At 42.3% G+C, this 25,061-nt stretch overlaps 1 protein-coding gene across 19 annotated transcripts in view; it reads right to left on the bottom strand.

Moving 5' to 3' along the window:
• The window catches only part of LOC120538827 (calcium/calmodulin-dependent protein kinase type II subunit beta), a 397,041-nt gene that overhangs the window by 333,549 nt on the left and 38,431 nt on the right, over nucleotides 1–25,061 (bottom strand). For all 19 annotated transcript variants that reach the window (XM_039768344.1, XM_039768347.1, XM_039768327.1 and 16 more), the window contains exon 2: nucleotides 24,917–25,011. In XM_039768344.1, coding sequence (XP_039624278.1) covers nucleotides 24,917–25,011 — 95 coding nt within the window. The remainder of the gene's footprint in view (nucleotides 1–24,916; nucleotides 25,012–25,061) is intronic.

Here is a 25,061-nt window from a genome sequence, read left to right as displayed (position 1 = left end):
TACTCTGGTTTATTGTCCTTTATTCTATTTAATGCTTTGTTATATGTTTCATTGTTCTATTCATGAAAACATTTGTATCCAATGTTACATATACCCTGCTGTTTTTTCTAAGACTCTGTGAAGTGCCTTGAGCATGGGAAAGGCGCTATAAATAAAATCCATCCATCCATTTTCCAACCCGTTGAATCCGAAGACAGGGTCACGGGGGTCTGCTGGAGCCAATCCAAGGGCGCAGGGCAGGAACCAATCCCGGGCAGAGCGCCAGCCCACCGCAGGACACACACCAGGGACCATTTAGAATCACCAATCCAGCTAACCTGCATGTCTTTGGACTGTGGGAGGAAACTGGAGCACAGGAGGAAACCCACGCAGACACGGCGAGAACATGCAAACTCCACGCAGGGAGGACCTGGGAAGCGGACCCGGGTCTCCTAACTGTGAGGCAGCAGCTCTACCACTGCGCCACTGTGCCGTCCTATAAATAAAATGTATTATTATTATTACTATTATTATTATTTAATAATATTGTGTGGAGAACAGCCCGGACACAAACAGGTAGACATGTTGGTTCAAACCCACATGTTTATTTATAAGCTATATATATTAGTGAACACACACAACCCAGTGCTGCAGCACCAATCACCCCAAAGTCTAGGCCCTCTATACAATACCTTTCTTTCTTCTGACCGCCTCCACTCCTCTCCACCAACTTCCACCCTCTTCCACCCAACTCCAGCCATCGAATGGAGGGAGGCAGCCCCTTTTATAGTCCCCAGGATGTGCTCCAGGTGCCTCCCGTCAATCTTCCACCGGCAATCCCCAGTGTGGCGGAAGTGCCGGCTGTGCAACCGGAAGCACTCCGGGTGTCCCCAGACTTCTTCCCCTCAGCACTTCCGGGTGTGGCGGAAGTGCTGAGGTCCAGGGCTCTAAAGGCATCCCCATAGGCACCAGGGCGGTCACCCCCTCGTGTTCTGGAGGAGGCACAAGCCCTCCTCCGGTCTTCCTGGGTGTCCCAGCTGGGTACCACAATTTTCAGCAAGTCATCTAGTCTGACATATCTAGTCCAATCACTCTGTGACTCACCCCAACAAAATCAGATTTTGTTGTAAATCGTATGTATGTGAGAGCTGTGAGCCAATGAACGCTTACTCAGAATTCCAACGTATATAATGCAGCTATAAGGAATGAGCAGGTGTGTTGCATTGTCTGTATAATGTTTTATGTTTTACATACTATGACAAAATAAATAAATAAATAAATAAAAAAAAGACAACGATTCTGGCTGCACTCGCCGTACCTGGAAAGCATTTGTACAGCAACGACTCTATCAGGCAGAAAGGTATTGGCTGTCAGGAAAGGGGCAAGCTCGCGATACTTTGAAAACGTGAAGCTACGCTGGAACATTAGTCACAGAGTTGTCAAATTTGTCACCCTACTCACGTAATGTGGCATCCTCAGGCAGCGAGATCAGCAAGTGTGACACCCCCTTCAACTAGCAGCTCTAGCCAAAGTTTTCTTCTAGATATTCTATTTTAAAGGGAAGACCATATGGATGGAATACAATTTGAAAAGATCCTCAGAAAAATGTTACTAAACAGAGCAATGATGGGAAGTGAGAGAGAGAGCAGCGAGTTAAGATCAAAAACTGTCAATGGACACGGAGAAGGTGGTGTGGCCTTACAGATAAACATCAAAATGGTGGAGAGTCGTGTTTACTCCAAAGGTAAAGCTCCAGATGGTGACGGAAAAGCTAAAAAGGAGCTGTCTGATTTCATCAACTAAGAAGAGAACGGCCAGCCACTGTGATTTTAGAAGAGAAGTTACCTGAGTTAGCTGACCTGTTCAAAAACCAGTCAAGTGAGACTGAACGGATTCGTTCTTGTTGTTAGTGACAGTTCACCCATTCGTAATCCATTGCCTTTATTTCCACTGCCGTTAAAGCAAACTGAACAGAATGAGGGAATGTTTATTTTATGTACTGTACTCATAATGATTTTATGGGTAATGAATATTTAACACGCCTGTTACTTGTTTAATAAAATATATACTCGCTTGTTTTCATTACTTCATTTATTGCTTTGTTACACTGTATGGTTGCAAGGACTGAGGGGAGACAAGTGTGGAGAGATTTGTCACACTTTTAATTTTGTGCAGCACACAGGGGACTATGAGCTCATAATGTGATGCATTATAACCTCTAACTGAGAACACTCCTCCGTGATGCATCCAGCCAGCCATGTGGCACTGGTCCTTCACTTACAAAGTTAGCTGATTTCTCCATAAATAGTGGGCATTAGAAACAACAGGAAAAAAAAAAAACAATGTTTGTTTTTACAGTGATTGTCTGGTGCCCTGTCCAGGTTACTTTTACATTGACTAGAACTGCTGGCTGCATCTCTGTTTGTTAGTCATTTGCAGAAGTAACTCAGTAATTCTGAAATGCCACTAACCCATCTCTGCTCTGTTTCTGTTCTCAGTGTCCTGCTGTGGCACCTGGTGCTACTGTTCAAATGCCAAGCTGTTTTCCTGCCTGTGGAAAGACATCTGAGATACTGGGAGATTTGGAAACAGTGAGTGTAAAGATTATGTCGCCATATTAGATGACTCTACTGTAGAATGCCCAGAAGGGGGTGGACGGCCAGCTGGCTGAGGTCTCCTGGACTCTGACCACGACTGATTTTGTCTTTGATATTCCAGATTACAATTGACTGTGGACCCTCATGTCTGACATTATCTTTGATTTTCCCCGATTACAATTGACTGTGGACCCTCATGTCTGACATTGTCTTTGATTTTCCCGATTACAATTGACTGTGGACCCTCATGTCTGATTTTGTCTTTGATTTTCCCCGATTACAATTGACTGTGGACCCTCATGTCTGATTTTGTCTTTGATTTTCTCGGTTACAATTGACTGTGGACCCTCATGTCTGACATTATCTTTGATTTTCCCCGATTACAATTGACTGTGGACCCTCATGTCTGACATTGTCTTTGATTTTCCCTGATTACAATTGACTGTGGACCTTGCAGAAGTTTATTTTCTCCAGAGATGCCACTATCTAGTATTTTCATTTTCCTCTTCTCAGCTGTCATCTGGTCATAGCATTAAAGGAGAGATACTGTTAGATTCCATTTACGTTAATCAGTTTGGATCTGCTTTGTATCCCAGTGTATTTAAACAAATCTTTGTCTTTATGTGGGCTAATTATGTAATTAGCACTTTGTAAAGTTTGTAATTGCATTTACCTGTGAATCTGTCACAGCTCTCTGAGCCTGCACTCAGTGAAGAGGGCCATACGAAAATAAACTAAATTGAACAATAATCATTCCGTGCTTTTCCCTCCTGTCCTGCATATTTTTACTGATTTTTCAGTTATTACTTAAACAGCAATTGCTCCGTCCCAGGTATGACATTATCCTGCATCCAGCCCTGCAAGCAGATCCTCCAATGTGCAAGGAAAACTTGGGGGTTGGTGGCAGGATTGGTACTCTAGCCACTGTATAAAACCTCACACTGTTCCACTCCATTCCAACCAAGGTGGTGCTGAGGTATCCCCCATTACACGGCTGCGCTCAATTCCTAATCTGGGATCCTAAGGTGGTTCATGGTGTGATGGGTGAGGCAATGGCCTGTTTAGTGCATGCTCCCAACCTCCGCCTCCTCACAAGTTATGGCTTAGACCATTTAATTCTAAAATCTTGTCACCAGGAGTCAAGCATGTTGGCAACATTACCCATTGCCAACACATTTAGGAGGAAGGTCCACATAAACCGCAGTCTGACATCTAAGGCCTCAATGGCAGATTGGGCAGACCTGCATTTTCTCAGTGATCGTGATGACCAATGAAGGCTGCAGCAGGACAGGCATTATTTTTGGTGCTGTACTCAGGACAGACTCTGAGCATCTGCACAAGGTTCCACAGTAAAACAGATGAAAATTATATCAAAGTGATCTCCCGCTGTATTGGCTCTCCCATTGCCTTGGATCTAGGTCACCAACCTATCAAGATCTTGCGCTTGTGACTGTCCTGTGCATCACGCCTTCACCACATCTCGTGCACTGCAACACACCATGTCCCATCCCTGACTCCTCTGTGTTGAAGTCAGAGATCCACAATGGCCAGCTGCAGCAGTTCAAAGACACCCACAAGGCCTCCTTCTCCAAAGGTCTGGGCTGACATCACTTGCTTGTATAACTCCCTATGACTCATCAAAAGACACTTCACTGTGTGGCCGACCCAAAATCAATGACGAGCAGACAAAAGATAGAAGAGGAACCCATAGTGGGAGAGGTGACTGCCCTCGACAGGTTTTTGTCTCAAAAATTGAATGTAAGGTCATATACATGAACTTGATGGGGGACATTCTAGTTCCGAGGGTTCACCGACAAAAGCTCGATAGACATATGTACCCCGACAAAACCGCAAACTGGTTTTCAACAAATGCGCGCTGACAAAATCCCCACAATAAAATTGCGAGAGAGGCCAAGAGAGTGGGACGCGTATGTGCGCATTATGTACACATTATGTGCTAGGTTATAACTGCCGCAAACAAATAACTCAGCCGAGGGTTGGCATAACGCGTCGTATACAAAGTGGAATTACCAGCAGTCAGGCAGCCAGCAAGTCTAAATACGCTCAACTATCAAGACGTCTTGCTGCAATTCTTCCTACATATGCAAGGAGTGATCTTAAGGACTATCTGCGTGCCGTGCTGATGGCATGCCATGTCTCATAATATTGACTTCTAAAATAAATATTATTATATATGCTTTAAATGAGTAATTCATATTTAAGGAAACTTTCGCAATTTTGTCGGCGCTCAAATGTCTATTGCGCAAATGTCGGGTCACAGTTCTGAGTGACCACTGAAAGTGAGCTCTCTAGTTATGCTCCAGTTTGCTGTTAATGGTGTTTCTTCATCTCCAATCTGATTTCTTCCTCATTGTGTATCACATGGAGGAATCCAAGACATGATTTTTGCAGAGAATATGAGCTGAAGTAAAGAATGAGGTCTACTGCTAAAGAGTGCAGGTGCTCAGATAACCAGGTTTTTGCCTGTCATCCATTACTACCCTGGTGTTTTTAAAAATGGCAACTTTTGAAATTGCTCTCCACAGACATATAACTCTGAAAATGCCAGCTCAGCGTTGTAGTTTAGCTGGGTGAAAACAGAGAGAATTGAAAGTGCAGACTCTAAATGCACTCTGATTGGTTCATGCTTACTATGCAGCACTTCCCTGATTGGCTTCTGAATTTAAAAAAAAAGCCACTTTTAAATACAAACATTGTAGTGTAGCCATTGGCTAAAGATGGAATAAGACCTTTCCTCCATGGGCAATAACATGGCTGAGGTATAAAGATGAAAACTTGTTTCACTGCTGAGCAAAGCTTATAGAAACTCATCTTGTCATTCCTGCTTTCCTACAAAGTCAATCAACCGCCTTCATATGAACGCTAAAGGATCGTTTACATCAGTTTTCATTGAAACGTCTTCCAGAAGCAACACTTTCAGCTCCAATAAAACTCAATTCATCTTATGTAACTTAATACCACGCAATACACTTCAGATAAGGTCTTGAAAAGTCTGCTTATACGTGTTTCAGGAATTCTAGCATGTGATGCAAAAATATTACAGAATCTCTAGGATGGAAGACTCGCTGGCTGGACTGAGTCAGGCAAGTTTTGATTATTTACTGACTGACAGACAGACAGACAGACAGACAGACAGACAGACAGACAGATAGATAGATAGATAGATAGATAGATAGATAGATAGATAGATAGATAGATAGATAGATAGATAGATGGATGGATACTTTATTAATCCCAAGGGGAAATTCACATAATCCAGCAGCAGTATACAGATACAAAGAAACAATATTAAATTAAATAGTAATAAAAATGAAAAAAATTTAAATAAAATTAATGTTAGCATTTACTCCCCGGGTGGAATTGAAGAGTCTCATAGTGTGGGGGAGGAACGATCTCCTCAGTCTGTCAGTGGAGCAGGACGGTGACAAAAGTCTGTCACTGAAGCTACTCCTCTGTCTGGAGATGACACTGTTCAGTGGATGCAGTGGATTCTTCATGATTGACAGGAGTTTGCTTAGTGCCCGTCGCTCTGCCACAGATGTTAAACTGTCCAACTTTACTCCTACAATAGAGCCTGCCTTCTTAACAAGTTTGTCCAGGCGTGAGGCGTCTTTCATCTTTATGCTACCACCCCAGCACACCAGAGGTTATTTTTCTCTCTAAGAAAGTTGTTCCCTGATATCAGGGTTCACACCCCGGGAGCCTCCTGTATGGAATTTGTATGTTCTCTCCATGTCTGTGTAGGTTTCTTCCAAGTGCTCCATTTTCCTCGTGTAGTCCAAAGACATGCAGGACAGGTGAACTGGCATTGCTACGTCCCTGTGATGGACTGGCGCACTATTCAGGGATCCTTTCTGCCTTGCGCCCAATGCTTGCTGGGATCAGTTCCAGCCTTTTTGTGATTTTGCTCAAGATAACCAGGTTTGGAAGATGGATGGAAGGATGGCATATCGGTTATCATAATTTCTATTAAATTTTCACAGCATGTCTCTAATACACTTTATTTAAATGAATGTACAGTCAATGTTATATGGCAGGGGTGGCCAACTCTGATCCTGGAGAGCCACAGCGGCCACAGGTTTTCATTCCCTCTATTTTCTTAATTAGTGACTTGTTTTTGCTACTAATTAACTGTGTGACGGACAGCTGGGTCCCATGCCCGGCCGGGACGCCTCTGCTGCATACGTCCCGGGGGAGCCATCATGGACATTGCAGTACCTTCCCGGGGGCGCTTGGGGCAGTCTCCCTGGCCGTGGATCCTCCTCAATCTCCCCGTGGCTCCATGGGACATGGAGTCCACCACAGCAGCCTGGTTGGGAGATGAGGTGGCCGCTAGGGGGTGCTGCAGAGAACCAGCCACCACACTGGACGGTTTATCAGCCTCACCCGGAGGTGCAATTAAGACCAGCTGGTCAGGCACCTGGAACACTTCCGGGTGGGGTGTAAAAGGGCCTGCCTCCCAGCAATCAGGGCCAGAATCGGGAGGAAGAGGACGAGGTTGCCTGGGAGGAGTGGTGGAGCAGGAAAGTGTTGGTTTGGTGTGGGTTTTGTGCTTGGGACTGTGTTGGGCCGGTGAGACACGGGGAAGACATGTGCCCACGGCTGAAGAGCAAAAAATAAAAAGTCTTGATTGTGAACACGTGCCTCTGCGTAGTCTGTGCCGGGTCGGGCGCTATATAGCGTCTTTATCACAACTGCATTTAATTTATTTGCTATTTCAGACTCTGACCCTTTAAATCAGGGCCGAGCAACATTGGACCTTGAGGGCCGAAAGCTTCAGTTTTTTTGTTCCAGCCTAATTGCTTCATGAGAAATCATTCACTGCTAATGAAGCACTCATTGCTCAAGTGACACTGTTCTGCTTCATTTTACTTTTCTCGCTTGTTAAAATTTTGAACCCTTAATTGCTTACTTTAATCCTGAACAGCTGTATTCATTATTTTAACTGCTCCTTATTAGCAATAAGATGCAACTGACAAAGAAACCAGCAGTTCTCCATCGAGCTAGTCTCCATTTCCACCCTTCTGTAGTAAACATTCACCATTTGGTTTAATTAAGTACTCAGAAGGAAACTGAAGACAAAGTGAAGAACTAAAAAATATTCATCCATTTTAGGCTTCAAATCACTCGGACGATACACGTATCGTTTGAAAGGAAAACAAATTTGGACGTGAGCAACAGTACACCTTACGCCCTATGAACCAAGTTACCCTAACTATTCTACAACATTTTCAGTAATTATTTATTGCTCTGATGCTGATCTTTCTGATCATAAAATAGGTCATTACAATAGCAACTGATGAAAAGATTTCATAACTAACTGCAGAATTATGGTGTTTGAGGGTTCCTCTAGAGTGCCTCTTTGTCTTGCATGATTTGGCTCAAAAACTCATCAGCACATCGTCATCTCATGACAGGCTTTGGTTTCAAGCTGATTTAGCTCTAGACTGTCCTCAAGAAACTGTGATGCACATACACACATGGGTAGACAAATACCCACCAATGAGTTTTCAATGTTTTTGGTATCAGGGGACCCTATAACATCGAGATCCGTCGAAAACCAGAGATTGAAATTTTTGACAAATCTAAAGCTTTTGTTCCTCCCTCACAGATGGTAGGTTATGATGGGGGAGGGCACAAAGAAAAAAAAAATCAATGATTTAGGAATGAACTGACATGGCAGAGTTAAAACACTAACAAGCCATGAAATCAAATAAGATCTCTTATTGGTGAGGACTGGCTTTTTTAACTTTTATTGAATTTATTAAAAGCATATAAAATTCCATGGAATCAAGTTAAACTTAACAAAACTAAATTCAATTCAACCCCTACCCTTGAGAAAGAGAGGAAGGCCAACAGCCAGAGCAGAACTTTTGAGAGTAGTAAAGAGGGAAAGGAGTCTTTTCCCCCAATATAAATGCTTATTCTAAAAAGTTATTGGTTAGATCCTGCCAGGTTTTTAAAACGTTTTGAACAGATCCTCTAAGTGAGAATTTGTTTTTTTTCCAATTTTAAATAGTATATAACATCAGTTACCCACTGACTTAAAAGAGGTGGGTTAGGATTCTTCCATTTCAGCAAGACAAGTCTATGTGCTAATAGTGAAGTAAAGGCAATCACAGTTTGTTTGTCCTCCACTTTAAGCCCCTCTGTTAGCCCACCAAACACAGCTGTTAGTGGATTAGGAGGGATTGTGACACCAAGGCTGTCTGAAAAGCATTTAATGATTTTTGTACAAAGTGGGTTGGCACCCTGCCCAGGATTGGTTCCTGCCTTGTGCCCTGTGTTGGCTGGGATTGGCTCCAGCAGACCCCCGTGACCCTGTATTCAGATTCTGTGGGTTAGGAAATGGATGGATGGATGGATGGATTTTTGTACAAAATGAAGTTCATTTGGTGCAGGCCCAAAACATGTGGCCCCAGTGAGGCTGGAACTTGATTGCAATGTTAGAAGGTTGGATCTTGTCTTGGAAACACTTTGGACAATTTTAAATGACAGAGATGATTTTGATCATTTTGACTTGAATAATTGTATGCTTTGCAGATATGGAGCTTGAGTGAATTCTGTGTATGGCTACCTTCCACTCCTTCTCTGAAATGTTAAGTGAGAGATCCTTCTTCCACTGTACTCTAGGATCTTTTTAAGGAAGGGACTTTAAAATGGTTTTATATACTGTATTAGGAAAATGCTTCCTCCGGATTAAAAGCCAAAGTCTACATGATCATCACCATCAAGTTCTTCCATGAGAACCCTAAATCCAAAGAGGACTGTTTCATTTATGTGAGGTAGAATGCCCAGAGGGGGCTGGGTGGTCTCATGGCCTCAGAACCCCTGCAGATTTTAACTTTTTCTCTCCAGCCGTCTGAAGTTTCTCCCTGGCCATCAGACCTTACTCTTATTCTATGTTAATTAGTGTTGTCTTATTCTAATTCTTACTTTGTTTTTTATTTCTGTTTTCTTCATCATGTAAAGCACTTTGAGCTACATTATTTGCATGAAAATGTGCTATATAAATAAATGTTGTTGTTGTTGTTGTTGCCTGAGTTTTCAAGACTGACCAATATTTTTTCCAGAATAGAAATAGGTGGGAGGTGAGGAAAATTGGGCAGATGTTGTTTAGTAAAGTTTCTCATTTGGAGAGAGTGGAATAATGTGTTGATGGGAAACCAAATTTAGAGTGTAATTGTTCATAGGATAAAGAAATATGTACAATGGAACCTCGGTTTGCGAGTAACTTGGTTTACGAGTGTTTTGCAAGACAAGCTAAATTTTTTAATATATTTTGACTTGATAAACGAGCGATGTCTAGCAATACGAGTGGTATGGATACACTTTGTCTGCTGAGTGTCATGTGATCACAACTGAGCTGATCGTTCTTCTCTCTCTCTCTCGCTTGCGCACGTCTCTCTCTCTCTCTCTTCTCTTGAGGGCAATCGTCTCCTATTCTCCGTCTGAGTCTGCGTGCCTCACTCATATAGTCAACATCCGTACGATCGTATACTGTTTACTACAGCATTGTGACTGTGTGTGTGTGTGTGCTGTGACGTGCGAGTCCCCATCTTGCGCCCCAAAACACGAAGCTGAGTCTCAGTGCTTTAACAACACCGGCTTTATTCAGCTTGAAACAGCAACAGTGCGGTTATTTATTGTAGCGGGATCTTTATAATGTTCCTTGTATCACCCATCGACAGCAGGCGCTTACAGCATGTCTGCGATCTTTTTGGATAGCTTATACGGCGAACTGCTACAGCGCTGGGAGACTGCGATTGCTTTGGGACAACGTCCCAACGTCCTGTTGGGTGGAATCCCACAAGAGTTTAGAAACTCACTCACACCAGCCATGATTCTTTTTAAAGGTAAAGTGCAGGTTAATTTGTTTTATGTATTTTTACTTTATATTTTGTATTAATCATATTTTATATGAATAGTTTTGGGTTGTGGAATGAATCATCTGAGTTTCCATTATTTCTTATGGGGAAATTCACTTTGATATACGAGTGCTTTGGACTGCGAGCACATTTCCGGAACGAATTATGCTCGCAAACTGAGGTTCTACTGTATATGCAAATCTCTAAATGGTTTAATCCCTTACGATTTCCAAACATTAAAAACTGTTTGAGAGGGAGGTAAAAGGTGGTTACCATGTAGAGGTTCCACAGATAAAATATTATTAACTTGAAGTGCTTCCTACATTGGTTCCATATTCTTGTGAATGAAGGACAATTGGGTTGTTAGTATATTGACGATAACTTGTATTTAGTGGTGTACAAGGCAAGGAATATAAAGAGGATTGGCTTCTAATTACACAACTGGGTCAGAACTAAAACCTGTAGCCACTGCGACTCTCCAGGTTCAGAGTTGGCCACCCCTTTTATATGGTGATGGGTGTGTTTGTGTTGCCATATTGATTTGTATATAGGTGTTAGAACTAAGAGCTTTACCAGAGTGACACACAAGAATACACTGAACTGAACGGAGCTACAGCAGGCTTGTAGTGTATAAAGAGAAGAGGCAGCCTTTCAACTTCACATGTAAGCAGATGGCTCAGTGAAAGCAAAGAAATATAAAATCCAAAGGCTGGGTACACAACAGCTGACTGCAAAAAATGGACATCCAACCCTCTGGTGAAACTTCATGAGGAACAAATCCCAACTTGCAATTCTCTCTGAGTGTGGACTCTGAGAGAACAATGGGGAGAGAGGACATCTTAAAGGACTGGTGTAAAAAATACAGAAAGCCAATTTCCACTGTAAGAGATATTTTACTGTAATGTGAGATGTGTACTTCATCTGTCCACTAAAATTTGATAAAAGGGTAACTGACTCCTTAAAGGAGCCAATCTGGTAACGTCAGCCTTATAAATTATGAATATTTGAGTCATCTACTCATTCAGCTGATAGACAAGATATTAATGCCACAGTGTCATTAGCTGCACTGAAAGACAACAAGGCTCTCAAGACTACAGGCACCTCTCAAGTGTCAAACAACTCCACCAGTGACACATCCACTCCTTCAGTCGTAAGCTATTAATGTCCACACTGAGATACCCGTTGCCATTACAGCATTGAGAATTCTGCACTGGATGCCATTCCTGTTCTCCTCTGACATTTGTTCAAAATTGTCCTACCAGGGAACAAGCTGAACAGAATCAGCTAAAGACATCTAAAGCACCAATAAAAAGGTATCAACACCTTTCCACATTTTATTGTTACATAATGTTGAATCCCGGTGGATTTAATTTGGCTTTTTCACACTGACCAACAGAAAAAGATTCTTTGATGCCAAAGTGAAAACAGATCTCTTCCAAGTGGTCTAAATTAATTGTAAATGTAAAGCACAAAATAACTGATTTTAGAAGCATTCACCCCATTTCACATGACACCCCTAAATCATCACTGCTGCAGCCAATTTGGGTTTAGAAGTCACAGAATTGGTCCAATGAAGGTGACCTTTCTGTGCTTTCACTTGATTGCAGTCCTAATGTACCTTTATCTAGAAGGTCCAACTTGTCACTAGTCAGTATGGTGGCCTAACCTATGCAATGAAGACAAAAAATCACTCCAAGGAAACCCAGGAAAAAGTGATTGGAAAGCAAGAATAGGAGGATGGAAACAAGAAAACATCCCAGTCACTGAAAATCCACTGGAGTCCAATTACCTCAATCATTAAGAAATGGAAAGAGTATCACAGAGCTGTAAATCCACCTAGAGCTGGCTGTCCGCAAGAAATGAGTGATTGTGCAAGAAGAAAACTAGTGAGCGAGACCACCAAGATGGACTCTGAAGGAGTCCAGCAGCTAACATTGGAGTGACTATGCAGACAATACCTGTTATCAGTCAAAGCTTTATTTGAAAGTAGCACAAAGACAAAAATGCACATGTCGTGTCAGCTACAGTTTGCCAGTAGGCACATGGGAGACTCTGATGTTAGCCAAAAAAATGATCTGTGGTCTGGAAGAGTCCAAAATTGAGCTTTTTGGCCATCAGTCTAAAAGCCATGTGTGAACACTGCACAACACGGCAAATGATCAGAAACACAACACACACCAGCCGTGAAGCAGAATGGTGGCAGCATCAGACTATGAGCAGGCATCTCTTCAGCTGACCCTGGAAGGTTTTTGAGGGCAAAATGGACACAGCAAAATAAATGAAATCCTGCAGGAAAACCTGATATGCAGTAGTCTGCAAGAAACCTGCGCCTTGAGTGAAGATTTGTTTTTTCCAACAAGAAAACAACCCCAAGTACAAGGCCAAAGTTACACAGGAATGGCCTCAGAGACCAGATATCAATCCAACTTAAAATTTGTGGCTGGACTTGACAAGGGCTCTTGACTTGCCATCACCATGCTGTCTAACACAGCTTGAGCAGTTCAGCATGGAAAATGGAGAAAAATGGAAGAAATCAAGATGTGTAAAGCTGATAGAGACCTGTGCTTGCAGATTCAATGCTGTCATGGCTTCCAAGTGTGCACCTACTAAATACTGACTTGACTTGATAAGGGGGTGAATACGTGTGTCATGCCATTTTCTATCCCAATTAATCCAGACCAGGGTGGCAGGAGGTACTGGAGCCTATCTCAGCTAGCAAAGGGCACAAGGTAGGGACCAACCCTGGACTGGGCAAACACACACACACACACACCTACCAGGGTCAATTTAGCATCGCCAATTTACCTAACCTGCATGGTTTTGGACAGTTGGTGGAAACCCACTAAGACACAGTGAAAATATGCAAACTCCATGCATGGAGGACACGGGACGCAAACTCTGGTCTCCTTACTGCGTGACACCATGCTGCATTATGCGATCAATTATTTTGTGTTTTATATTAGTAATAAATGTAGAACACTGTGCAGAGATCTGTTTTCCGTTTCGACAGTAACAGTTTTCTGCACATCAGTGTTAGAAAAGCCAAATTCCATCCACTGTGACTCAATGTTACATAACAATAAAATGTGAAAACCTCTGAGGGGGTGAATACTTTTTATTGGTCTTATATTTCAATCATCTGTCTCCTGTTACCAAACAGTTACCACAGAGTGTTGGCTGGACATGCAAGCCAAGAATTTTACTGTAGCCTAAACATGACGACGCTTCTACGCCTCTTCTCAATGCCATGCAGTTTGGGATAAGTGGAGAGAGACTCTGAGCTTGTGTGGATTCTGGCTCCTATCTTAGGTCCAACGGCTACTGGGACCGTCTCTGGCTCAGTGTCATTCCAAGTTTGCATTAGGCAGATTCAGCAGATAGATGAGCAACTGTTACAGGTCGGCAATTTTTGGGACATCATCAGACCTTCCAACAGCATGAAGTTATGGGAAGAGTAGTGGAAGCTCAGAAGGAAGTGAGGTGATGATTAATGAGCACCTGTATGGTTTCATGCCAAGAAAGAGCACCACAGATGCAATGTTTGCTCTGAGGGTGTTGATAGAGAAATATTGAGAAGGCCAGAAGGAGATGAATTGTGTCTTTGTGGACCTGGAGAAAGCATATGACATATGTATTGTATGAGGAAGTAGAGAATGGCTGAGAAGTATGTAAGAGTTGTACAGGATATGTACGAGGGAAGTGTGACAGTGGTGGGGTCTGCGGCAGGAGCGATGGATGCATTCAAGGTGGAGGTGGGATTACATCATGATCGGCTCTGAGCCCTTTCTTATTTGCAATGGTGACTGACAGGTTGACAGACGAGATCAGACAGGAGTCCCCAAGGTGGATTAAATTGTGGTCTGTAACGAGAGTAGGGAGCAGGTTGAGGAGACCCTGCAGAGGTGGAGATATGCTCTAGAGAGGAGAGGAATGAAGGTCAGTAGGAACAAGACAGAATAAATGTGTGTAAATGAGAGGGAGGTCACTGGAAAGGTGAGGATGAAGGAGTAGAGTTGGCGAAGGTGGAGGAATTTAAATACTTGGGATCAACAGTAAAGAGTAATGGGGATTGTGGAAGAGATGTGAAAAAGAGAGTGCAGGCAGGGTGGAATCGGTGGAGTGTCAGGAGTGATTTGTGACAGACGGGTATCAGCAAGAGTGAAAGGGAAGGTCTACAGGATGGTAGTGAGACCAGCTATGTTATATGGGTTGGAGATGGTGACACTGACCAGAAAGCAGGAGACAGAGCTGGAGGTGGCAGAGTTAAAGATGCAAAGACATGCATTGGGTGTGACGAGGATGAACAGGATTAGAAATGAGGGTCAGCTCAAGTTGGACGGTTGGGAGACAAAGTCAGAGAGGCGAGATTGCTTTGGTTTGGACATGTGCAGAGGAGAGAGGCCGAGTATATTGGGAGAAGGATGCTAAGGACAGAGCTGCCAGGGAATAGGAAAAGAGGAAGGCCTAAGAGAAGGTTTATGGATGCGGTGAGAAAGGACATGCAGGTGATGGGTATAACAGAACAAGATGCAGAGGACAGGATGATACGGAAACAAGATGATCCACTGTGGTGACCCTTAATTGGAGCAGCTGAAAGTAGAAGAATTGGCCTTCCAGGAATGAACAGTCTAGTACAGTACATTGTTTTGAAGTGATTCTGAAGTTCTTTAACTTGAAATGTCTACTGAGCTTGACTCACCCTCACACATATCTGTAATCTGAGAGTTGCTTTTTAAATCACTTGTTAATAGAAGTTAAAGTGTCCATGATTTTTACGGACTATAAAAAACCAAGCAGAGAAGCAGCTAAAAAAAGAAACACCATTTACTTTATTCAATACACCCTGATGTTAAAATATGAACAAAAGTATTCTTATCCTTTTTATACAGTCTGCTTAATTTAATTCTCCTGTTTTTCTTATAAATGCAAGACAAAGTTATCTAACCAGGAAAGTAGGTCACATCTCCAGCAGCCTGTCTAAAGAAAGGCTGACTGGCAAAAACACAGAGGGGAAGCAATAATTTACAAAATCTGCAGACGTGCACTACCTATCTCCAATCTGAGTCCATAATTATTGTAATACTGGAGGCAGAGTGAAGGGGTAGCGATTCTGCTTAGTCGGTGCCCTGTGCCACATTCACCCAGAAAGAAAGGTTAACCACAACCTGCTTGCTGCAATCACCACTGAAAGCCAAGAAAAATGCTTCACTTTTTGTCTGTAAAGCTACACTTGGACAACTCTGAAAATTCCAAATCTGCACAGGTGTCACTGATGTGACTGCATAATGTGACCTTTAAATATCTGATAAGAAAAGACTGATTTAAAATAGCAATGGAGAAGATGTTGAAATGCCAAGGACAACATGCTGAATGGAAGAATGCCTCTACAGGGAAGCTTGCCTTCTCAAGGTGCTCGGCTTGTGATTTTTTTTTATGGATTTGATCTGAGTTCAATGTTTTTAATAGCAATGACAGAATTTTGTTTGCTATACACAGGGGTCCGGCTGTATCTCCTAAAATCACAGTGGAAAATAACTGACCCAAGAAGCTGGAGCATTGAGGATATTTAGTGTCTCATCATGTTCTAAGGAGACAGCGCTGCTCAGGCTGAACCTGAAGCACGTGAACATCTTCCATCCATTCATTTAATGACTGCACATAGCCCAGTTTAAGGTCACGTTCCTGCAGCACAGGGCACAAAGCAGGAACCAAACCTGGATGGGATGCCAGTCCATCACAGAGCCCACCCATGCACACACTCACATTCATACTTGCAACGGGACAAATTTAGAATGGCCACTTCATTAAACCTGCATATATCTGGGATGAGGGTGGAAGGCTGGAGTAGCAGAAGAGAAGTCCACACATTCACAGAAGGAGCATCTGAACTTCACACAGCAAAAGATTCTGGATTCAAACCCAAAACGCTGGATCTGTGGAGCAGCAGCATTAACCAACATGCCATTGTTCAGTCCTCCTTAAAATATGCACATTTTCTTATTTGGAACACTTGAATTACTATTATCACTTTTGTGTTCTGCCGTCATCCGTCCATCACTACTATAAACCTGCTTTATCCTGAGCAGAATGATGGGGGTCCTGAAGCATATCCCAGCAAGCATTGGGTGCAAGGCAGGAACAGTCCTTGGTCAGGATACCAGTCCACTGCAAGGTGAACCCACAGACACAAACACAAACACATCAGGGACCGGTTTAGCATCACCAGTCCTGCTAACTTGCATGTCTTTGGACAGTGGGAGGAAAATGGACCACCTGAAGAAAACCCATGAGGATACGGGGAGAACATGCACACTCCATGCTGGTAGGACCTGGAACCCTAATATCTGTCTCCTTGTTACGAGGGCAGCACTACCATTGTGCCACTGTGACATCCATGCTCTGTTTCCTGTACCAAAAATCCTGTATATTGACTAAGTGAAGACTGTAATAATAGCTTTTGATGTAATTATTACGTACTCTTAAAAATTATACAAAGTGAACTTCAAATATAACACATGATTACTAGCAAACCACTGGGACTAGAGTCTTCATCTTGGTTTTGACTGAAAGGTAATGACGAGTTACGTGCTGTTGGAGCAAAATTTGGCTAGCAGTAGCCTCAATGTGGTTATTAGTGTTTATGTTTTTCTTACAGCAAACCCATGGAGTAGCTGACATGGCAGAAAAAAACGAAGAGCAGCAACATCTGCTGGGTGTGAAGCAAACTGTAGAGGCCAATTATGTTGTCACAGGTGGCTGGAGATGCCCCAGAGGACCGGAGGAGGGCTTATGCTTCCCCCAGACCACGTGGGGGCAACCGCCTTGGTGGATATGGGGATCACAGGTACACAGCTTTGAAGTTCAAACCTGTAGGGTCCCGTGGTCACCGCCAGGGGTTGCCCCAATGCCTTGGGAACCCTGGACCTCAGCACTTCCGCCACACCCGGAAGTGCTGGGGGGAAGAGGAGCGGGGACATCCGGAGTGCTTCCGGGTGTACAGCTGGCACTTCCGCCACACTGGGAAGTGCCGGTGGAAGATTGTCGGGAGGCACCTGGAGTACATCCGGAGGGATTATAAAAGGGGCCGCCTCCCTCCATACGATGACTTGAGTCGGGTGGAAGAAGGACGAGGTCTTGGAGGAGAGGAGTGGAGGCGGCCTGAAGAGAAGTGAGGCATTTGATTGGTGGCCTGTACTTTGGGGACTTTTGGGGTGTGTTGCACTTTTGTACATATGGCAATGAAGAATAAACGTGTGTTGAGTGACTTGAACGGGTCCGCCTGTCTGTGTCCGGGCCGGCTACCACAATGTGATATTAAGAAGAGAAATTGACAGCTCTGGCATACACTGAGCATCAAGCATAGGAGGCATGGCAACTGGTACTCATGAACAACTAGGGCTGGAACCTTGATCTTGGGAAGAAAGGAGGTCCATGTGTGACCTAGTAAATCCTAATAAGTGGATCATCTTTATCAATGACCTGAATGACAGCTGAAGAGGTTTTACAAAGTTAGCCGTTCATTGTGGGGACTGACCCCTTTTTCCCAAAGATACACAGCTGGATATGCTGCCTGGTGAGCAGACCTACCGACAAGCCTCTAGATGTGTTCTCATTACAGGATTTAAGCATAACTTGCCTCAACTTCTGTTCGATAACACAGTAACCAAATATTTTTATCAGCCTTTTTTAAATGGCTTCTTCATGCTGTCTAGATCAGTGTTTCTCAACCTTAATGGTGCTGCGGTGTTTATTCTAAAACTCAAATGGGTTGGGTGTGCCCTTTGGGGAGACTAGTGCTAAAGTCAGAGTGGGTTCCCCTTAGTAAATCAAGCATGCATATAAAAGCAGAGGGTCTCCCTTGGTGAATCAAGCATGGGTGTAAAAGCGAATGGTGGGGGGGATCCTTGCGGAGACAACTTTTACCATTGGAGTAATGAAAGTACATTTTTTAGCGATTTGGGTAGGGGGGAAGTCCAATGATGAAATGAGCGAGGATGTAACAACGGGGGTCCGCTTTAGTGAAACAAGCACACAAGTAAAAGGGGGGAGCAGTTCTCACAGAGGAGACAATTGTAAATAATATCAAGCTTAAGCGGCACATTCACACACCCAATGACAGCAACCGGTGACCCACTGGTGACAGCCCATGGCCCAAAAGGTGGCTCACGACCCAATGGTTGAGAGACACTGGGGTAGATGGTAAGAACATTGCATTGATGTAGACTCTAAGTCCTTTTTGCAGGTTGATTCCTGTAGGCATGGTGTTACCCACCTTGTATTTATATTTATTAGCAAATTGCATTTGTTCACTGAAGTTTGCAATTGTTTGGCTGGTTCTGAAGATTGTCCAGAACTGGTTTTACTGTCTTCTCACATTTTGTTATCCACCAGTTTTTGTGCCATCAGCTATATCACAATTAATATCATATTTAGAAAAATGTCACTGTGGTGGGCTGGCGCCCAGCCCAGCGTTTGTTTCCTGCCTTGTGCCCTGTGTTGGCTGGGATTGGCTCCAGCAGACCCCCGTGACCCTGTAGTTAGGATATAGCGGGTTGGATAATGGATGGATGGGTGGAAAAATGTCATGCTTCAAACACAGACCCCTGCCGTCGACCTGTGTGAAGCATTTTTCTCTTATCTGGCTGCTTGTCAAATTGATTCTTATAAGTTAAATTCTTCTTCAGCAGTGCTGACCGGGAGGAGGAGGAGGATGAGAAGATTGGATGCATGCGCTGATAGCACATTGCCGTAACCACCACACAACGAGCCACCTGGAAATGCTGACCAGACTTGCAATAGATCTAAGCTGAAGCCCTAGGAGGATCATCTCATTCTATCCAATGACCCCATGTATTGCTGTGGATTCATACCACAAAGTATCTCAGTTCACAGATTAGCACTGTGATGAAGTGCTGGCAGTGGGCCGCAAACCCACAACATCTGGCTCAGAAGGGGGTCACCTGACAGCATGAGCTAAAAGGCCACACACAAACTGCTTCTGAAAACTACAAGAGGAGTGCTTCTCCATCTCAAACTCTTCCTTTCCTGCTCAAAACGAACATGACAACCTGCTCACAGAAATTCTTTTTTTTTTTTTTTTTATTTATTTATTAATTTTATTACAATCAATACATAGCAATCAAGTTTTTACAAAAAAAAAAATTATGCTAAGAACAGATCGATCCCCACCCTTGAGAGAGAGAGCAAGCCAAACGGTGTAAAATTTAAGGCTTTTAAAAATACCTAAATCAACAAATTCTCTGTGCTTTATAAAATCATTTCAAAATATTACTGATTAGATCCTGCCATGTTTTGAAAAAGTCTGCACAGATCCTCTAACTGAGTATTTGATTTTTTCCAATTTTAAATAATATAACACATCAGTTTCCCACTGACTTAAAGAGGAGAGTTTGGGTTCTTCCAGTTTATCAGAATAAGTCTGCGTGCCAACAGTGTAGTGAATGCAATCACAATTTGTTTGTCTTTCTCCACTTTAAGACCCTCTGGAAGAACCCCAAACACAGCTGTTAATGGGTTAGGAGGGATTGTGAGTCCAAGACTGTCTGAGAGGTAATTAAAAATTTTTGTCCAGAATAATGTTAATTTGGTGCAGGCCCAGAACATGTGACCAGTGAGGCTGGGGCTTGGTTGCAACGCTCGCAGGTTGGATCATGCCCTGGAAACATTTTGAGAGTTTTAGTCGAGACAGATGTGCTCGATATATAATTTTGAGTTGTATAATTGTATGCTTTGCATATGGAGCTTGAGTGAATTCTCTGCATTGCTACTTTCCACTCCTTTTCTGATATATTAATTGAGAGGTCATTTTCCCAGTGTCCTCTTGGATCTTTGAAAGGAAGGGATTGTAAAAGGATTTTATATATTGTAGAGATGGAGTCTAACTCCTTGAAATTGAGCAATAATTTTTCCAGCGTGGATGAGGGTGCAAGATGAGGAAAATCTGGAAGGTTCTGTTTAACAAAGTTCCTGATTTGAAGATAGTGAAAGAAATTTGTAGCTGGAATGTTAAATTTGGAATGTAATTGTTCATAGGATGCAAAGACGTTGTCTATATAAAGATCTCTAAGCAAGTTAATTCCAAATTTTTCCAGATATTAAAACTGCATATGTTTGTGAGGGTTGAAAGAGGTGGTTCTTTTGCAGGGTGCCACAGAAAGAAGCTTCTCCGTCTTAAAATGCTTTCTACATTGGTTCCAGATTCTAAGTGAGTGGAGCACAATTGGGTTATTAGTGTATTGCCGATAACGTGTGTTTATTGGAGCACAAAGCAAGGAATACAAAGAAGTACTGCAGGATTTTACTTCTATTTCCATGCCTGTGTATGTTCTTCTATTTATGTCCAGGTTCTTATCGACTGTATATTTGCCCCAGTAATAAAACTGGAAGTTAGGTAGAGCCATGCCGCCTTCTGCCTTTTGTCTTTGTAGGGTCGCTCTTTTGATGCGTGGATGTTTAGAATTCCAAATAAATGAGGTTATTGTTGAATCTAATTGCTTAAAGAACGATTTATTAATGTATATTGGTATGTTTTGAAATAAAAAAAGGAGCTTAGGAAGAATATTCATCTTAACAGTGTTAATTCTTCCAGCTAGTGTGAGATGAAGGGTTGACCATCTATGCAAGTCTTGTTTAATTTTTTCCATACAGACACGAAATTTTGTTGATAAAGAGCTTTATGTTTACTTGTGATGTTTACCCCGAGGTATTTAAACTGTTCTGCAATGATAAAAGGAAGGGTGTCTAATCTAATATTATATGCTTGCGAATTCACCGGAAAGAGTACACTTTTATTCAGATTAATTCTGAGACCAGAGAGCTTTTGAAATTCTGTGAGTGCTGCTAAGACTGCAGGCACAGAATTTTCTGGGTCCGATATATACAGTACCATGTCATCTGCATATAATGAGATTTTCTGTTCCAGTCCTTCTCTGCTAATCCCCTTTATCTGATCAGTATTTCGACAATGTATTGCCAGTGGTTCAATGGCAATTGCAAACAGCAGTGGTGACAAAGGGCATCCTTGTCTTGTGCCACGCTCTAGTTTAAAGTAGTCTGAGCAAATGTTATTGATGCAAACTGAAGCTTCTGGGTTAGTATACAGTAATTTAATCCATGCACAAATGTTCGGGCCAAACCCAAACTTCTCCAAAATAGTAAAAAGGTATTTCCATTCAATCATGTCGAATGCTTTTTCTGCATCCAATGATAATAATATTTCTGGGGTGTTTGATTTAGTTGGTGAGTATATTACATTAAACAGGCGTCAAGATTTGAAGATAAGTGTCGGCCCCTAATAAATCCAGTTTGGTCTTGTGATATTATTGAGGGAGCACTTTCTCCATCCTTCTAGCTATGATTTTAGAGAGTATTTTAACGTCGTTATTCAGAAGTGAAATTGGTCTGTATGATGCACATTGTAATAAGTCCTTATTTTGTTTTGGAAAGACAGTGATTAGTGCTTGGCGAAAGGTTTGTGGAAGAGATTGGTTATCTCTGGCTTCTGTAAATGTTGCTAATAGGAGGGGAGCTAGCTGAGCGGAGAATTTCTTGTAAAACTCTGCAGGGTAGCCATCAGGGCCTGCTGCTTTTCCACCTTGGAGTGACTTTATAGCATCCAGTAATTCTGATAATGACAGAGGTTTATCGAGCTCCTCCACACTAATAGCGTCAATTTGTGGTATCTGTAATTTATCCAGAAATGCATTAGATTGTATATTGTCTTCTTTAAACTCAGTAGTATATAGGGATTTATAGTAGTCTCTAAAAGTGTACATTATATTTTTGTGTTCGATGATTTTATCTCCATTCGTGTTAGTAATTACCGAGATTGCGCTATGCACTTCTTGCTTGTGAATTTGTTGCGCTAAAAGCTTATTAGCTTTCTCCATGTTCATAATAATGATGTCTGGATTTGTAAATTAGTTGTTCGGTTTCTTTAGTTGTCAAGAGGTTTAATTCTGAATGTAGAGCCTGCCTCCTCTTATGTAGAGTCTCGCTTGGTAGTCTGGCATGTTCTTCATCTATTTTAGTAATTTCGCTTTTATCTCTGCTACTTTCTTCGCTCGGATTTATTTCTGTGGGAAAGATATGAGATAATCTGTCCTCTTAAGAAGGCCTTAAGAGTTTCCCAGAGTATTCCTGCAGAGATCTCAGGGGATGTATTTGTCTCTAGAAAGAATTCAATTTGTTTGGATATAAATTCAGTACAATTCTCGTCAGCTAATAGAAGCGGATTGAGACGCCATCTGCGGGGTGAGTGTATGGGGCTTAGTAATTTCAGCTCCAAGATCATCGGAGCATGGTCTGAAATAACAATAGCATCGTATTTACAAGATTTAATCTTAGGCAAGAAGTTATTATCTATAAAGAAGTAATCAATCCTTGAGTAGCAATGATGTACTGGTGAGTAGAAAGAATATGTTCTTGAATTTGGGTTTAAAAACCTCCAGGGATCTGATAAGTTGTGATCAGTTAAAAACTTTGTAATTATCTTTGCGGTGTTAGTTGCCGTTCCCCCTGTGGAGGAAGTCTTATCTAAAAGTGGATTTAGAACACAATTAAAGTCCCCAGCCATTATAAGTTTATGAGTGTTCAGATTGGGAATGGATGCAAATAAATTTTGTATAAATTCCTTATCATCAACATTAGGTGCATAAACATTTATCAAAATCATTTTACAGTTAGATAAGTCTCCCATGACCATCACATATCTCCCTTCAGGATCCAATACTACATCTGATGCTACAAATGGTACTGTTCTATGTATGAGAATTCCCACCCCTCTAGTTTTCTTTGTAAAACTAGAATGGAACATTTGGCCAGACCAGTCTTTTTGCAGCCGGAACTGATATTCAATCGATTCATACAGACCTTCAACTCAGAAGGACATTTTTGTGGTACGTTGTGGTGTAAAACAGCGATTGCTACGGCATAAATGTGTATTGTCATGGAATGACACCATCGTTCATTTGCACTTTTATACAGGCTGGTCACCAGCCACAAATCTGCAAATGTCTGAATTACAAAGGCCTTCAGAAGCAGTTCCATTACAGCAAGAGAAATAGAAGAAATCCTTTTCTCAGGCACACAGGGACAACCTCTAAGCGCTGAGAAGTCAGCTGAGGTTCATCTCTCACTCAGTCCTCACCGACCTCCACCTTGCAAATCCTGCCAACTACGCCAAATGTTTTACCAAGGAATCATACCACAGTCCATACCAGGACTGTCATTTGCACTGTGGTAACTGCCAATAGACAGGTGCTAACTAACAAGATTGCAATAGAAAAACTCTTTTGTTCAAGCAGGCACTGCAAGCAAATGACCTCCTGGTGATGTCAGCTGAGCTCTCAATGTCCCACTCAGTCCGCACCTTCTGTGCAGCACTGCCACAGCAAACTGGGACTTTTCTGTGTTGCTGATCTATACATCTTGGTTACTTTCAGCAGCTGTCTGGCTTTAACATACAACTAAAGCAAGTCAATCTAGTTCCTTCCCAAGCAATCTACTTATAAACTGCTGTTTCAGTGTCATCCATGAGCAAAAGTTGGGAGTCGATATGCTGGGAAACTGGAAGAAGCAATTTCCCAGGTCAAAACCTTTGTGCGATGCTCAAGAACCCAACAGTCTCGGCTGGCAAATTGCTTGGTCTGCATTACTTTTGAAGTTAATACAAGTGAATCATTTATCAGGGCCTTTAGCTGAAATAAACTCACGCATTTTTAAAACCTCGGTTTGGCATCTGAAGAATGTCTGGAAATCAAGCCAATAATGAAGTAAGTAGGAAATGATTATGCAGCTTTGGTGGATCATATAAAATGCAGAAGCGCACATGAGTTCTGAGAGGCAATGGCTTTACGTTATAAACAAACTTTGTCTTGAGTACACTGCAAAAATGAGTAACTCATGAAATGACCAATGCTGCGCACTCGAAATTTTGCTTTTGGACAAAAACGAATGTGACATTGGTGGTCACAGACCGCGTAAAGAACATCCAGGGTAATACAAATGTCATCAAAATAAAGTTGAAAATGGCGAATCCCTGGAATTTTTCAGGAACGCTTAACCCCTTGAGCTCTTTGTGTGAACGACACTCCCTAATGAGAGAAAGTCAAACCCTTGCATATAGCAGCCACTTATTGAAAATAATAACAAAACAATGTTTTCTGCATGTCACATAACCGTATTACTTGATGCTTTTTTTACCTTCAGTTACTATCAGAAGCAAAGCAAACTTCGCTCCACCGTGACCAGTATGTGAAGCTAATATAATAATTCTTCACATTTCTAAAACGCTTTTCTCACTATTCAAAGGGCTCTCCACACAGGGAGACCCTGGGAAGCGAATCCACAATCTCCTTACTGCAAAGCAGCAGCGCTAATACTGCGCATGACATGAGGACAGAGAGACAGTCAAGTCACACATTCTCCTACCTCTTGCAGAAAGTTTCTTGGTGTTGATAATTTTCGCTGCGTATTCCTGGCCTGTGCATAGCTTGACACAGCGGCGCACCACTGAGAAGGCTCCCCTGTTGGAAAAGGCAGAAGAGAACTATAAATGACTTGACGTATTACATTA

This window comes from Polypterus senegalus, chromosome 11 (genome assembly GCF_016835505.1).
Source record: "Polypterus senegalus isolate Bchr_013 chromosome 11, ASM1683550v1, whole genome shotgun sequence".
In the NCBI taxonomy this organism is placed as follows: Eukaryota; Metazoa; Chordata; class Cladistia; order Polypteriformes; family Polypteridae; genus Polypterus; species Polypterus senegalus.
Note: the sequence above shows the minus strand (reverse complement) of the source record. Positions and strands in the feature narration are given on the sequence as shown.